Raw genomic sequence first — 16,849 nt, 5'->3', positions numbered from 1 at the left:
ATGAGCAAAGTGAAATTTGGAAAATTATAAAAATCAATGAAAGCTGAGCCTGGAGAGCAGCTAATTAAGTACTGGTTGACCACAGTCAGAGGATTATGGTCAACAGCTCTATGTTCAAGTGGAGGCTGATGACAAGTGGTGTTTCCCTGGGGTCCATTATGGGACCAGTGGTCTTTAATGTCTTTATCAATGATATAGGCAGTGGGATTGACCGCACCCTCAGCAAGTTTGCTGATGATACCAACCTGAGTGGTGCAGTTGATAATGACAGAAGGAAGGAACGTCATCCAAAGGGATCTAGACAAGCTTGAGAAGTGGGCTCACATGAGACTGATGAGGTTCAACATGGCCAAGTGCAAGGTACTACACCTGGGTAGTGGCAATTCCAGATATGTATACAGACTGGGATTAGAAGTCGGTGAAAGCAGCCTTGCAGAGAAGGACTTGGGGGTTTCTAGGGGATGAAAATCTTGACATGAACCATCAGCATGTGCTTGCAGCTCAGAAAGCCAAACGTATCCTGGGCTGTGTCAAAATAGGCCAGAGAGAGGGAGATGACTGACCCCCTCTACTGTGCCCTCATGAGATTCCACCTGGAGTACAGCATCCAGGCCTGGGACCCCCACCAAAGGAAAGAAATAGAGCAGGTCCAGAGGAGGGCCACAAAGATGAACAGAGTACTGGAATATCCCTCCTATGAAGAAAGGCTAAGAGAGCTGGACTTGTTCAGCCTGGAGAAGACTCTGGGAAGACCTAATAGCAGCCTTCCAGTACCTAGAGGGACCTCATAAACAAGAGGGAGAGCTGACTTTTTACACATCCCGACAGTGATAGGACAAGAGAGGATGGTTTTAAACTAAAATAGAGAAGATTTAGATTAAAATGCTAAGAAGAAATTCTTTATGCCAAGGGTTGTGAGGCACTGGAACAGGCTGCCCAGGGAAGCTGTAGAGGCCTCATCCCTGGAGTCATTCAAGGCCAAGCTGGATGAGGCCCTGAGCAGCCTGATGGAGTGAGTGGCAACCCTGTCCATGGCAGTGGGGGTGGAACTAAATGATCTTAAATGTCTCTTCCATTGCAAGCCATTCTACAATTCTATAAGTATCTTACCTCTATGCATCTTTTATTTATTAGCAAAAGATCTGTAAAAAACAAGAACTTTAGCATCCATTCAGAACCTTCTCTCCCATTTTTACTTGCAACAATGTCGGAGTTGCACATGCAGATCCAGGTGTGATACTGTGAGTCCTAGTATTGGGCTTATGTGGGAATGCTTTGGTAGTGGTGGCGTGGCATCACTGAGAAGTGTCCAGAAGCTGCACCATGTCAAATCAGAGCCAGCTCCAGCCAGCTCCTAAAGGGACCTGCTGCTGGCTAGAGCTGAGCCATGAGTGAGGCTGGTAGTGCCTCCAGGAAAGCAGATTTAAGAAAGGGAAGTACAGCTGCACAACATCAGCTGGGAGACAGGAGTGAGAAAATGTGGGAGAAACAGTTCTGCAGACATCACCTCTTTCCATAAGAGCCACTAGAGTGTAATAGACAGCGGCAGATGGCTACCTCCTCACATCAGCGAAGCACCATTAGGTTTAAGCAAATGAGCTCTCTTTCCTCCCTTTTAAATACTCTTGCACAGTTGCCAACGGATTTTATCTGCTGTCATGACAAAATTACTCACCTTCCCCATCAGAGCTCATATTTTCATAGGAGTCCCAGCGTATCAGCGGGTCTGAGGTATTGTGATCAACTACCACTCCATGATCATTCTGAAGGTGTTCACATCCTAAAAAATTAACATCTGTTTGAGACAAAAATCATGTTTGAAATTATATACGAACACTGTTAGAAGTTTGCTCCCACAACTCCAGTACCAAAACTAAGAAACAGCAACAGGGGAAGAAAGGTTATATAAACCAACTAAAAAATCTTTATCTATACTTAATAGAAGAAGGAATAAGCACAGATTTTTTTCCTGAACTTCGTTTTTATGATGGAAATCTGATAACTTGTATCATCTCCTGAACACAACATAGATGGTCCACCCAGCTCTACACATACAGACGACAGACACAATAGAACAAACAACTTGTAAGAATGAATCATAGAATGGCTTGTGTTAGAAGGGACTTCAAAGAACATTAAGTTCCAAACCCCCTGCCACAGGCAGGACTGCCAACCACTAGATCAAGTACTAGATCAAGTTGCTCAGGGCCCCAACCAGCCTGTCCTTGAACAACTTCAGGGACAGGACAGCCACAGCCTCTCTGGGCAGCCCATTCCAGCACCTTAACATGCTCTCAGTGAAAAACGTTCCCGACATCTAATCTAAATCTCCCCTCCTTTAGTTTAAAACCATCCCCACCTGTCCTATCACTACCCACCCATCTAAGAAGTTGATTTCCCTCCTGTTTATAATCCCCCTTTTAACAATGGAAGGATGAAATGAGGTCTCCCCAGAGCCTTCTCCAGACTGAACAAGCCAAGCTCCCTCAGCCTGTCTTCATACGTGGGGTGCTCCAGCCCTCTGATCATCTTTGTGGCCCTCCCCTGAACCTGCACCAAAAGTTCCACATTTTTTCTGTGTTGGGGACCCCAGACCTGGACACAGTACTCCAGATGGAGCCTCACAAGGGCAGAAAAAGAGTAAAAATCACTTCCCTTGTCCTTCTGGCCATCCCTCTTTTGATGCAGTCTAGGACATTGTGGCCTTCTGGGCTGCTAGTGTACATTGCTGGCTCACGTTAAGTTTTTCATCTACCAGGACACACCTAAGTCCTTCTCATCAGGGCTACTCTCAAGGTGTTCCTCTTCCAGTCTGCTTACATATCTGGGATTGCCCTGACTCAGATAGTCTACCCTTCAAAACCACCTCTCTCTAATTTAGAGATAAGGACGTGGTGCAGGACCATGTCAAAAACCTTGCAGAAGTCCAAGCTGATGACCTCAGTTACCCTCCCCTGGTCCACCGATGTCGTCACTCCATCATAAAAGGTCACCAGATTGGTTAGGCACAATTTGCCTGTGATGAAGACGTGCTGGCTGTCTCCAGGGATCACCTGCTTATCCCTCATATGCCTTAATATCTCTTCCAGGAGCATCTGCTCCATGATCTTCACAGGTACAGATGTCACAGATGTATGGCTCACAGGCCTGTAGTTCCCCAGGTCTTCCTTTCTCTCCTTCTTAAAAATGGGAGTGACGTTTTCCACTTTCCAGTCACCAGGGACTTCACCTGGTAGCTATGACTTTTCAAATATGATGGAGAGCAGCTTGGTAACCACATCAGCCAGCTCCCTCAGGACCCTGGAATGCATGTCATCTGGCCCCACAGACTTGCACACATTCAGTCTCGTGAGGCAGTCTCAGACTTGCTCTGCTCTTATAGTGGAGGGAATTATGCTCCCCCATTTCCCATCTGGAGGTTCAGGGATGTGAGGTTGAGGGATGTGAGAGAGATGCAAATCTTGGCTGCCAGTGAAGTCTGAGGCAAAGAACTCATTGAGTACCTCAGCCTTCTCCATGTCTGTTGTAGCCAGTTCTTCCTTCTCATCTGTCAGAGGTGGTATGTTCTCTATGGCTCATCTCTTCTGACCAAAGTACCTACAGAATTCCTTCTAGTTGTTTTTTTGCAACCCTCACCAACTGCAGTTCCATCTGCACATTGGCTTTCCTAATCCCATCTCTGCATGTCCAGATAGCATCCCTGTATTCTTCCCAGGTTGAAACCACAATATCTATAAAGAAATGGTAATAAAGGAATGATAAAATAATATTTTATTACAAACCATTATTCTGATACCAGAAAAGTGTAACATTAAAGGTGCATAGAGAAAGCTCAAAACTGCCAGCCTGTTTCTCTGCCAGTTCCTCTAAGGTGTCCCTGTTGTCTCCTCCATTCTCCAGCAACTCTGCAGAGCCTGAGACTACACATATTTATTCAAAGGTGTCTCGCTTCATGCAAGCATGCTCTTCCAAACATACTCAGAATTTTCATCAGCGATCCTCATTTTTATTCCCTTAGACAGATATAAGATAACATTCACCTTTTAAATGTATGCCATAGGGAATTAAGGTGAGGGCCAGGGATTCAAAAGCAAAGCATGAGCATCAAGACCTCAGTACTGGCTTTGACACTAATTGATACAGACACAAACCAGCTTTCTGCCTTTGTTTCTCTGTCTAGACTGGGGATAAAGAAATCCTTAGTTATCAACTCTACAGCTGTGTCTTGAGAAGCATGTCCTAAATTGTTCAACATAAGCAGTAAGACTTTCAAAACAAGGATAGTTAAATTTGTAAGGAAAAGAATACTATAGTCCTGAGCTTTTACATGCAGGCAGAAAAAAAAAAAAGCCATTTTTGTCATACATAGATTTAGAAAGCTTGTTATCTAAATTACCTAGCAACTTCATCCTTTCTTAAAGCCTGTATCACTGATGGTTATTTTCTATATTATTGTGTTTGGTTTGGGATTGATATAAGAAAAACATGAATAAAGTGTTTCAAGTTCAAGGGAGGGTTACCAGGGTAGTCAGGTCTGAATGACTTGCCCTGTGAGGACAGGTAGAAGAACCAGGGTTTCTGCAGCCTGGAGATGTTTTGGGGTGACCTGACAGCAGCCATGACAAATGCCACTGAGGAAACAGAGCCAGGTGGATGCAAGGTGGAAGGATAAGATGGAACAGAAATAAATTGAATCCAGAGAAGCTTAGAGTTTCTTTATAATGAAAAAATAATTTCACTCTGAGGGCAGACAGACATTGGAACAGTCTGCACAGAGAGGTTGTGAAGTCTCTATCCTTGGAGGCTTTCAAGACTTGGCTGGACAAATCCCACAGCAATCTCTCCTGATTTCACAGATGATCCTGGATTCAGCAGGAGATGGACCTGAGATATCTTGCATTTAGACTGTAATATTTTCAAATGTGAAACAGTCATTTGCAGAAATTGTAAACAAATATTCAAAAGTGAACTCTTCATCCTAGACACTTAACCCCATAGACAGCAATTAAAAACAGATTTCCAATTACTTTAAATCTTACGTTCTGTCAACTTGGAGCCTGATAAAAAACACAGATTTGCCCTCTAAGGGAGAGTTGAAAAAATCTTGATCCTTTTTCAAACATGTCAACTGGTCACTCTTCAAGCATTTACCATCCAACAAAGGTTCACCTCAAGCTGTTTAAGTTTATTTATAAAGCCATTTTTCTTGAATAGCTTTCCAAAAAGCTAAGTGCGATCTTCATGTTCAGCTAGATAGAATATAACTTCTTACTGGCTGCTACCACAAGTTTTTAAGAGACTAAAATAATGAAAAAAATGAAAACACACAATTCACAAGATTTTGTATGAGACAGTTCAGAATACTTCCAGTTTTAATACCTTCAGTTCAGTTTTAATTCAGAATCCATACTTTTTGGGACACCACAAAATGTGTAAGAACAGATCCATGAAAAGAAATAAACTGCAATATTAAGCATGATCTTAAGTTCTTGTTGCAGGCAGTAATTATCTATGATCTTAAGACATATTAAGATATATTCTGGAGATATGAAGAATATCTTCAACAAAACTATAACTACCTTTCCTTGTGCTAAATTAAGTGAGTCAAAACTTCACAACTTCAACAAATATAATCAGTTATAACATCCAAAAAGGTTATGAGAAGGACCACTGCTGTCACTTACGCTGTGCCAAGCTATATATACTAGCCATGATTTACACAGACATAAGAAATGTTTTCTACTGGTCATTAACAACACTTCTGGTATACTCTTAAAACTATGTCTGATGACTCCTATGCAGAGTCTCCATTAAATTATTCACATTTAAGCCAATCACTATTCTACATATTTCAGTATCAAAGTTGAATTTCAGATCTTCTACAAGAGAAGTGGAACAAGAAAGGAAAAAGTTGTTTTTGGGGTTTTATAAGTATACTTTTCAATGTGGTTTATTTCCAAGATTTTTTTCCTCCTACATACTCACCTTGAATTTTCTCTGGAGTTCCTGAAAACACTAATTCCACTTTGCCATTATCAGGGAAACGGTCATCTGAAAATAAAGGTTAATATTTCAACAAGCTATTCCCCATTTCCAGATCAGAATTCTCTACAGCTACTAATACACGTACCCTTGTCACACTTCCCTTCTCACTTGGAATCTAGTGATTTGCTTCTAAAAAAGCCACACACACATTCTTTTCCCTACCTTCTCCAGGAAAAACTAAGTGTCAGCTGTAGCTTTGTTTACTTCTGAGAATAGTCAAAAACAGAAAAGATGAACAATTCCCAAACCTCCTCCTAAAAAGATGTGGGTGTCCATGAATGTTAAAGGAATATACACTCAGGAGAAATCTAAAATAGTTCTGTATATTTACAAAATCATTGTACTTGACCATAAAGCTTTCTTATAAGCACACGTGGCAGGAAAAGATATTTGGTTTTAGTTTGTCAGTAACATAAGGTAGAAGAGTTGCAATCCTTCATATAAATATAAAACAAAATTGAAGTAATTCTTCGGAAAATACAAAGAGTAACTTGAAACATTTTCAAATATTTCAAAAAAATTTTGCCTCCATTTTTGGACACTCGTTCAGAAGCATAAAAAAAAGCACCATATTCAAACACACTAGTCACAAAACCAGCATCAGACTTTATGACTGTTATCCTCACCAAAAAAAAATGATCACATCTTATTTCCTGCAATGGTGTCTAATGGACTCACTGTTTTAAATATGTCTGTTGTTAATAAAAAATTGAGAGTGTCCGATAAGGACAATGAAGTAGTATCAGAATTATTTTGACAACTTAAGTCACATGAAGAACTTTTGTTCTCGTTGGGGTTTTGCCTGGGTTGCAGTGCTATGAGTTAAACTAAAACAAAGTAATGTCCCTCCCCCTAAATAAAAGGATAGAAAAAAAAGAATACTAAAACAGATCTTGAAGATTACCATAAAATGCACAGACACACATATGCATTTCTTCCACATACTTATCCAAGCAATCACAGAAGGCAAGTACCTTTATTGGCACTGTCTAAGTCCTCTTTACCAAACACCAACCCATATCCTTGAACAGCTCCAGTATGAAACTGAAGGCGAAAAATCACATCACGAGTAGCTGATCGGTATTTTTTATGATAACACTTCAGCTAGAAAGAGAAAGAAACACGTTAGTATGGAATTTTAAAAAATTATATCAAATTTGTGTTTGTGCCTTAGATCTCAAACAAACCAGACACAATGCATATTTCGGCAGATATCACTGATGTTGTAACAAGCGGGGTATGCTTTATTCAATACTTTAAAATTACACAGGCCCAAGACAAGATAATTCTGGATATATAACAAAAAAAACCCTATTTTTATCACTATCAGTCACCAATCAGTAGATTATGGTTCAGAATCACAACATTTGTCATTACTATGTTGGAACGCCGATTCATATCCATACATCTTCATGGCACCTGCCAAATTAGCATAGAACTATAATAGCACATATAACTATAACATAGAACTATATACAGCACAACCATTTCAAAATAACTAAAGAATGCACAGAGGTTTTAGAAGCCTTCTCAGAAGTCATACAAGCTGATTACATCTATTCTAGGACATTTCTTTAAGCCTACTCTAGTGATGATAGGATCTTTTTTTATGTTATTGTCGGAAACTTACATTATTGACACCTGGGCTAGAAAAAGACAGAACTCTGAAAAATCACATTGAATAAGAATTTGAGTGTCTAAAAGTGAACAAAACACAACTACTCTTTAACACTACCTTCCCTTAGATCAGGCCTATTGATATTTTACTTACCACTTCTTAGTCAACTGCAATACACAATCACCAAGCTTTTTTAAAGGAATACAGGAATCAACATTTTGGTTACATTAGTCACAGGACTGAAAGGAATCTCAGGATTTTATAATTAAGTATGCTACTGAATATTAAAAACAAAAAATAATAAAATAAAGTAACATACAATAATCTTTTTCTAAGCCAGACTGGAAAAAAAGTGTATTCTGGAAAGAAGATACTGAATAATCGAGGAACAAATTTTTATTCAAATGGAAGCGAACTGGATTAATACAAAAAAGGTGTAGGGGTTTGGGATGAAACTGCTAAGAAATTCTTCACACTATGGGATTTCAAATTCTAACATAAGCTTTTGCTTTCTGTCCTTCATTACACTAACCCTCTGATGCCTTAATTCCAGCAGCTGATCAGAACTGACATGGTGCATACAAAAAGTGATACATTTTAGACCATATACCAGGTTTACCTGTCAGCAAAGACATGGAAAGCAACAGTCAAAACACATCTGTAAAAAATCATACATGGGTTTGGCTATAAGGTGCCTTGAATGAACTACCGGCCCCCACCTCTTGCCCAACTGAGTCTAAAGCATCCTGCTTTTCAGGAGAAGGAAAATAAAGGTAACAGTTTCCAAAGATCTGTTTGACTCAACAAAACACTCTTCCTATTATTCATGTTGAGACAGGTATTTGTTTCTTCAGCAGCAGCCCTACAGACCATCCTGCAAGAGCGCTTAAACTTCAATCCTTCCTCTACGTTTCAATTAACAGATTAGTCATTCACCTGAAAAATAACTTCTCCTGAAGTTCTCATTCTAACCAAACTTGTGAAAGAAACAGGAATAGCAATGCATAAAGACCTGATAGGTAGAAACATTTTCGCGGGTGAATGTCATCTTAACAATTTAAGCCTGTTTCAAAACACTTAGTCTATATAGAAATTCACTTAAGTCCATACCGAAATAGAAGTAAGCTGCCAGTGATTCTAATCAGACACCTTTATGATGATGACTATAAGAAACAATCAAGATATGGCTTTCATTTTTGAGAAAGCTTTCCAGTCTGATCACTGTAGATGACTTGCATGTTCTTTATTTCAAAAAGCGTTTGAAGTTTGTTTAGAGTGATTTATTTAGAAATTTAGGTTAAACTAGTGACCATAAGGAAGACAGTGCTGCTCTTCTGTTGCCTTCAAAGAGCTAAGAGTTGAAGTCTAGCTTGGAATTTTGACTCCATTATCATCTGATGCCCTACTAAAAAAATAATACAAGCTAGTGAAATATGCTGGGAAATACATGCATTTACAGATGTCTGTGCACCTTTTCAACAGCTGTGGCTTTTCTGTATCATCACTGTGTTAACAAATCTTCTAAACCTAAGACAAGGAAGCCTTTCAAACAAATTTTTTCGAACCCATGCTGTTCAATTAGATAAATCTTTTGGAATTGGAGGCAGAGTATCCTGTATTTTTTTTTCCTGAAACCCCTAATGGTTTTGCTTAATCATTGCAAATAAAGATGCATAATTGAATGGAAGTCTTTGTTTCAGAAATAATAACATGCTGAATAAGATGCTGGCTTTTTCAGAAGAATTACATTCAGTATTAGCTTAGGATTAATGAAGTTGATCTCTTTCAAAAACCATTAGTGAAAAAATTGCTTGCTCATTTTTCCTTTTAAATACTTTACATATACTGAATTCATCTCAGATTGATTTCTTTTGTTACGTATTCAATTTGTGTAGGCATCAACAACCCCTCTGATAAGCACAACAGATCTTCCTGAATCTGGAATTGTCCCAAACCTCCAGAACGTAACAATTTATAACAGGATATTTAAAAATTTGTTTCTCTTGCCCATTTTTCAGTGCAAGAAATAAAGAAAGATGTATTAAATTGAATGGGGAAGAGCAGAAAGAGTAAAGGAAAGAAGGAGGAAGAAAATAAAAGATTATTTCAAAATTTAGAAAAAAAGGAAAAAGGAAAGGGAATAGGAAAACAGGAAATATTCAATTCTAACATTTCTCAGTTAAAAAAAGTACATCATATAAAAAATCATTCTGAAACCTACTAGCAATATATACATTAGGAATACTCACACTTCACAATATATTCTCACCCCATACTTATTCATTTTATTTGATCCCCTGCCCTCTTTGTTTAATTGAAAGGCACAGCAACTGTATTTTTTTACTTACCTCGTACATAACTGCAAATCACAAGCAAGAGAGAATGCAAAGAGACAGAACATGACAGTGCTGAAATGCAGTGATAGTTACGCTTTGCACACAGGGAACAGCATCTAGTCTAATGATTGTGGATCTTGCCTGCCAAGATGCAGGACAAGGATAATCTAACATTGAGTTACAAATATTCCCCAAGACAATTTTTATAAAGATAGAACTATAGATAGTACTGTACTTGGTGATGCTACAGAATGGACATGCTGAGGGAAATTATTTTGGTTCTGTAAAACATTCCAGTCTCTGCTTTACAGGAATTTTCAATCATGTAAAAATCAAGAATGGTAACTAAACTATTAAACAACTTTTTAGTATTTCACCTACTTTGTAGTATATCAGTCATCAAGAGCAGCTGCTTTGGAGCTAGCTTGGCCAGAACCAGAGCAACCAACCTCAAGGTACAAAGAGGTTTCGGGGGCTTCTTTTGCCAGGGAATCACCAAGAAAATAGAGCGACCCTAAAGCTACGGGCAGTTCTCACTAGAGAGGCTGACACGCCATAGGCATTGCAGAGACTATGCCCACATCCCTTAAAGAAGCCTCAGGGCAACATATCACTGCTACCAAGCGTAGGGCAGGCAAACAGAGTGTGGGCATCACCCATAGCATGCTGCAGCAGCTGGGGTAGTAAATCATACATCAGGGAACTGAGGTTCAGCCAGCTGCAGAAGCAAGTAGCACTCATTCCAACTAACCCTTGTGGCAGAATGGTGAGCTCTCAACGCCAAGCTATGACTGCAGCTCTAAAAGGGGAGTATGCACCACCTACCCTGGACATTACCAATGCCTCCACCCAGACAGAGTTGTTAAGGAAGAAGCAGCTGTCGGCAGGAAGTGCCTGTACCTTGCTCCTGGAGCAGAGGTGAGTGGCAAACTCACCAAGGTGAAGGACCTCCTGCGACAGGTGACTGAGCTGCAGGAGACAGTCAAAAGGGTGCGTACTAACAGGGAAGCAGAAATGGAGATAGACAGATGGGATCATGTGTAACCTGCATCGAATCCACAGTCCAGGGCCAAACAGCCCCAAACTCCCCCATCATGATATAGGTTGATTTGTTTAGCAACAGGGATTAGTACATTAGTTTAAGAATCAATATGTTAGTTTAGCGAAAGGAAACCATGAGTGATAGTTTTAAAACTTTCCATTTCAACTTTAGTGGGTGAATATTCTTGCTGGAGCACCTCTCCTACAAGAAAAGGATGAGAGAGCTGGGGTTCTTCAGGCTGAAGAAGAGAAAGCTCTGGGTGGACCTTATAGTGGCCTTCGAGGATCTGAAGGGAGCCTACAGGAAAGCTGGAGAGGGACTTTTTATAAGGGCATGTAGCAACAGGATGAGGGGAAGTGGCTTCTAACTGGAAGAGAGTAGATTCAGACTAGATATCAGGTAGATACTCTTTACTGTGAGGGCAGTGAGACACTGGAACAGGTTGCCCAGAGAGGTTGTGGATTCCCCCGCTCTGGAGGCATTCAGGGCCATTCTGGATGGGGCTTAGAGCAGCCTGTTCTAATGGGAGGTGTCCCTGACTATAGCAAGGGGGTTGAAACTAAGATGATCTTAAGAGTTTCTTCCAACCCAATCCATTCTATGATTCTATGTGACTCTATTTTTGCAACAGTTAGTTCAATTTGTGTATTTAGTTATTACAAAAATGCAAAACAGAAGAGAGACAATAATCTCAACAGCACAATACTAGACTTTCATTCAATATCATTAACTTACCATTACATCTCCTTTCAAAAGCTGGGCTGGCTCTATAGCAATGCAGATTCGGTTTTGATTTTCTGATTCTACGCTACTTAACAGGAGATAAAAAAAAAGGCAAACAAAAATATAAGATTATGTAATTCTGAAATTGTAAGAATTAAAACATATTCAAAAATAAAGGAAAATGCCTAAGACTTACTATATTCCAGATGTATACACAGGTTGCGTAGCCTGGTATAACTTCAGAAAAGGTCGACAAGCTGTAAAGAAGTCAACAAGGCTATTTTTGTAATTATTTTTTTTTAATCTGAATCTTACACCTAGGAAATTTCATGTGTATCCACACTGAGTAAAGTGGCATGCAAAGTGACAAAATGTGAACTGCAAATACATCTTCCAAAGCATAATTGGCTTTTTCTTAAAAAAGTGTATAGTTGTATTTTAAGAAAAAGTTGCTTCTTCCTGGTCTTGAGACTAGCTCTGAATTGGGAAGAAGGTGATTTTATAGCATTCTAGTGAGAAGAAAGAAAATTATAATTACATTTATTTCCTAAAGAAGGAAACTTGACCGTAAAAAATAATCAGGTTCTCAGCTCTTCTACAGGAACTGGGAGCACAACTGTTCAGAAAACAGGCACCATTTCATCATTTAATAGAGGACAAAAAAATATTTCATTATACAGTATTTCTCTTCTGGTTCATTTACTGGGAATTTTTAGATGGCCATCAAGGAGCATCAACTCATCAACTTTTTACATGGCCTGATAGTGATAGGACAAGGGGGAAAATTTTTAAACTAAAAGAGGAGATTGAGATTAGATGTTAGGAGGAAATTTTTTACAAAGAGGGTGGGGAGGCATTGGAACAGGTTGCCCAGAGATGTTGTGGATGCCCCCACCCTGGATGTGTTCACAGCCAGGCTGGATGAAGACCTGGGCAGCCTGATCTAGTGGCAGGCAAATAGGGGGAACTAGATGACCTTTAAGGTCCCTTCCAACCCAAGCCACTCTATGTTTTCCTGTTACTCTGAGTCGTATGTATGATTTTTAGAAAGTTTCAGAATGACTAAAAGGCTTTAAACCTGTACACAGGGATATAAAAAGATACAAAATTTACCTCCCCCAGCATCAAAGCTTGGGATGCCATGAAAGATAACATGGTGCAGGAAAAGTGAAGCTGTATTCATTTTCACGGATCCAGATAGAAGGCCACTTAGAAATTGCACATATCTAAAAATACAAAATTTATCTTAATTAGCAGAAATGCAATCATATCAGGGAAATATATTCTTTACACTAATATTTCTAGTCCATGGGTACTGAAAAGCATTGTGACATTACTCATAACTCTAAAAGAGTAATCTTCACAAAACAGCATGAAAATATACTTCAATTTACAAAATTACTAAATACATACCTGTTGTACAGCTACTGTTAAAAGTCTTCATTTTAATTATTTACATCACTACTTTAAATATGAAAGTAACTAGAAGGATTAGTGGTATCAATCATTTTGGTATGCATTTTTATTCACAACTAAAAATCTGAATTGGCTTTTGCAACAGCATGTAATGGACTCCACTCCATTTACACTGAAGCACACTTCCTCATTGAAACAGAAGTAAAAAATGTCCTCATCAAAAATCTTAGCAGAAAGACTAATGTGGGCAAATAACATCTTCATACTAGGAAGTAATCTCATTCAGTACCAGAGGAAAATTATCATAGCAATGTGAAAATCATTGTATTGCTGCTATTTTAATACCTTTTTGGTCATGAGTTCAAAAGCATGTAAATGCAAGTGAGTATCACAGAAGGATTTGTTAAACAAATTCCTCTTAGCATGTAAAATTATCAAAAATCTCAGTAAGTATCCCATACTGCATACACCCAGTAGCGACCACAACTAAAGATATCCTGCCCAGCCACGACATCTTTACTATCCCAGAATAGGGGCTGTGGTTGTTTAGAATAGGTTCCTTTTTTATAGGCAGCTAGTAAGGCTAACTTTAGTCTGAAAAGTTCACAAAATACACACTGCTTTTTATTTTCCTTCTTCACTCTTCCTGAAAATATTTGGTACAACTGAAGCACAAGTTCACAAATTATTACACCTATATGACAAAAAGCAGTGGGAAAACATTTTACCAGTGATCTCTCACTCTGAACATTTTCTCTCTACTGCAATTTGTTTTTGATGTCTCAAAAAAATTGTTTGAATTCTTGAACCTCATTTCTCAGGACAGTCCATTTGAGATGACTTAATTTAAGAAATGTGTTCAAAGATTTATTCTGGAGACTTATCTGGAAGTTTAAAATATGATGGCAATGTTCCTGTACTTCTTATTCTGGTAAATTTCAAACTGCTTATCTGAAAGGAAATATCCATTTTAAGTACTGACAGAATGAACTCAAAATATGAGTTGTGGTCTACAGCATGGCTGGTTTGCATTCCCCTGGTACAGGCTCTGACTAGCAGGAGGAAACAGGTTAAGTGATATTTATAGGAGTGATGTCTTTAATTGTCTTTTTTTTTTTAAATACAAAATTTAATGGAAAAAAATTTTCAAAGTACAAATTATGGGTGTATTTTCAAATTTTATCCTTTTGATTTTCAACTAAATTATATATTTTTATACATTAACTAGATTTTAACAAGGATATTGCTAATTTGTTATCCAGTAATAGTTTCAAATTAGAAGGACAATAGAAGGGTGATTCAAGCCAACAGCTGATCAACATGGGGTAAGAAAAAGATTACAAAATTAGCCAGGAATGTTATAGAGTTGTTTTTACCTTTGGATTACCAATTGGATTACAATAGCCATGGCCAGACCAGACAAAGTTAGGAAAGTCTGGGCTTAGGAAAATGGTCTTGACAAATGGTTCTTTGGAGAACCCCCTCTGTTCTCATGGAGAGTGAAATACCAAAGTACATGCATGCGTATGTATTTGGAAGACAGTAAGGACAGCTCAATTTCAGTACTGCTCAGCAAAGAAGCTAATGTCATCAGGCAAACTGAGACACTTCAAAGGAAAAAAAAAGTCTCCTTAAAGAGGATACAATAGCAAGATGTCACTATTTACATCTATTTAATCTCTAGCTTCATAGTTTGCATACAGATCAACTAAGTTAGAAGCAACCAAAACTTTCTGTAAACACAGTTATTAAAAACTGCCATGAGGCACAAGATGCAGAAACTGCTGTGAGAATCACTGGCTGTCACAGAAGTGTGCACAGTGCAGGAGTGCTCATAAATAGCAAAGCACTGCACAGTGCAGCATAGTTATTATTTTTCAAGTGAAAAAGTGCTGTTCAAGACACCAAGCAAGTTCATGATGCAATGGAAAAGCTTTTCTTACTTAGAGATGAAGAGAATCAAGTGTCTTATGTTTGTTTTTTTTTTCTAGTTTAATTACTAGCAAAGCCTTATCCTTTATATGACTTCTAAAAACTACTGTGTACATGCTGACTAAAACTAAACCTGAACAGTAATTATTTAATCCAGGTGAAATTTTTAATCTTAATTTTTTAATTTTTTAATTTTTAATTAAATCCAGGTGAATTTTTACATTTCTAGAAGAAGATTCAGCTATATCACGCTAAGTTGTCTAATGGGTATCAGTCTCTTTTGGTACTGGATCCTTCATCACTGCATGTCAAAAGCAGGTAAGCAGCCAATCTCAGAACTATTCACATCCCAAAGCGCTTCATTTGAATCCTAACACAATCTTATTTGTGCAGACGGACTGAACAGGCAAGACATCCAGATAGACAGAATATATAATGCATGTTTTGACAAAAACTTAATAGCATGGACATGAAACAGCTGGATAATCTACAGGATCTACAGATCCTACAACCAAGTGGTAATAAAAAAACTTTATCGCACGTGAATCAGCGAATATTCCATATATGTAATTTATGCTACATAAAAACAAGATTTTATCTTGGAGCAAGTAAGAAACAAATAATGATATCTTCTTTTTTCTAGCAAACAATACAGTAAGAACACATGCTGTGTGGTATAAAAGGTCTCATCTACCTCAAGCTATGTGCAGGAATTGAGGGTGCAATTTCATCAGTCAAGATTAGTGCAAAATAAAGTACTACAGGTTCAGAAATTACTAGAGGATCTTTTGGAAATAGCATTCATACAGCAAAGAAGGGATTAAAGTTTGGGACAGAATATAACAATGGCATTTCTTATTGGTATAAATTAAAAATAAGCTGAATACCTTTTCTGGGATGGCTGCATTAAAGCTGAAACTTTATCATCAAAGAATTTCTTCATAGCAAATCTGTCTAGAGCCTGATCAGCACTGTAAAAACAGAGGCACAGATACCATGTTATTCCATTTTGGTGTTATCTTGGAAATTTAGCAGGTTACTGCTTAAAATATGGCAAGGCAATTGGAGGGGAAAAAAGGAAATGAAAGAATAAGAAAATAAGTAAGTATCTAACTAGAAACCCTAGCACATACAGGTCAGACCAGATTTTTTGTTTCTTACTGACACCTTCTTCCTCCAAACTGTAGGGCTGGTTTCTTCCGGAGCCAAAGTATCTTCTCCCTTACTCAATTATTTGAACTGCATATTTCCAGCATTACACAATGCAATAAAATTTATCAAAAACAAGAAAAAGGATACTTGCCATCATTTCTACAATGTTCAATAGGTGAGTTATGTTTGAAATACACACTTATTCCCTTTTTTAAAAAAGCAGCAGCAACACAATGGTGGTGAAAAGCATTACCTCGCTCTGACTGTAATACAGTACATGAGGCGCAAAATGTGCCAGGCTAGAGGATCATTCAAGCAGTGAATTTATTCAATCTCTGTTTCTTCTGCCCTGAGCCACCAAGGCCATGAACATTTTAAATAGAAATATATATCTTTGAAGAATAAACGCTTTTCATCAGATAACTACAAACTGTTCAAATGTACACATTTGAACACATTCAGAAAAATATACTTTCTTCTATTCTCTGCCCAGAATATAAGAGGCTCTGATGGGGGTCTTCAGGATCAGTGTGGATGAATGCAAGAGGGTACCAAAAAAACCCAACACAAATAGATGTGCCAAAA

At 38.3% G+C, this 16,849-nt stretch overlaps 1 protein-coding gene across 36 annotated transcripts in view; it reads right to left on the bottom strand.

The window, feature by feature from the left end:
- TNS3 (tensin 3) overlaps positions 1-16,849 on the bottom strand; it is a 290,201-nt gene that overhangs the window by 110,143 nt on the left and 163,209 nt on the right. For 32 of the 36 annotated variants that reach the window (XR_002433899.1, XM_021382346.1, XM_021382349.1 and 29 more), the window contains 7 exons: positions 16,000-16,083; positions 12,878-12,990; positions 11,961-12,021; positions 11,777-11,852; positions 7,020-7,149; positions 5,986-6,051; positions 1,676-1,795 (listed from right to left, as the gene is read on the bottom strand). Coding sequence is in view for 35 of the 36 variants with exons in the window: in XM_021382346.1 (XP_021238021.1) it covers positions 1,676-1,795; positions 5,986-6,051; positions 7,020-7,149; positions 11,777-11,852; positions 11,961-12,021; positions 12,878-12,990; positions 16,000-16,083 (650 nt within the window). In the remaining variant the exon portion in view is untranslated. The remainder of the gene's footprint in view (positions 1-1,675; positions 1,796-5,985; positions 6,052-7,019; positions 7,150-11,776; positions 11,853-11,960; positions 12,022-12,877; positions 12,991-15,999; positions 16,084-16,849) is intronic. The other 4 variants (XM_021382348.1, XM_021382350.1, XM_021382347.1 and 1 more) reach the window with 3 other exon arrangements.

This window comes from Numida meleagris, unplaced genomic scaffold (assembly GCF_002078875.1).
Source record: "Numida meleagris isolate 19003 breed g44 Domestic line unplaced genomic scaffold, NumMel1.0 unplaced_Scaffold218, whole genome shotgun sequence".
Classification (NCBI taxonomy): domain Eukaryota; kingdom Metazoa; phylum Chordata; class Aves; order Galliformes; family Numididae; genus Numida; species Numida meleagris.
This window is presented reverse-complemented; position numbering and strand designations above follow the sequence as displayed.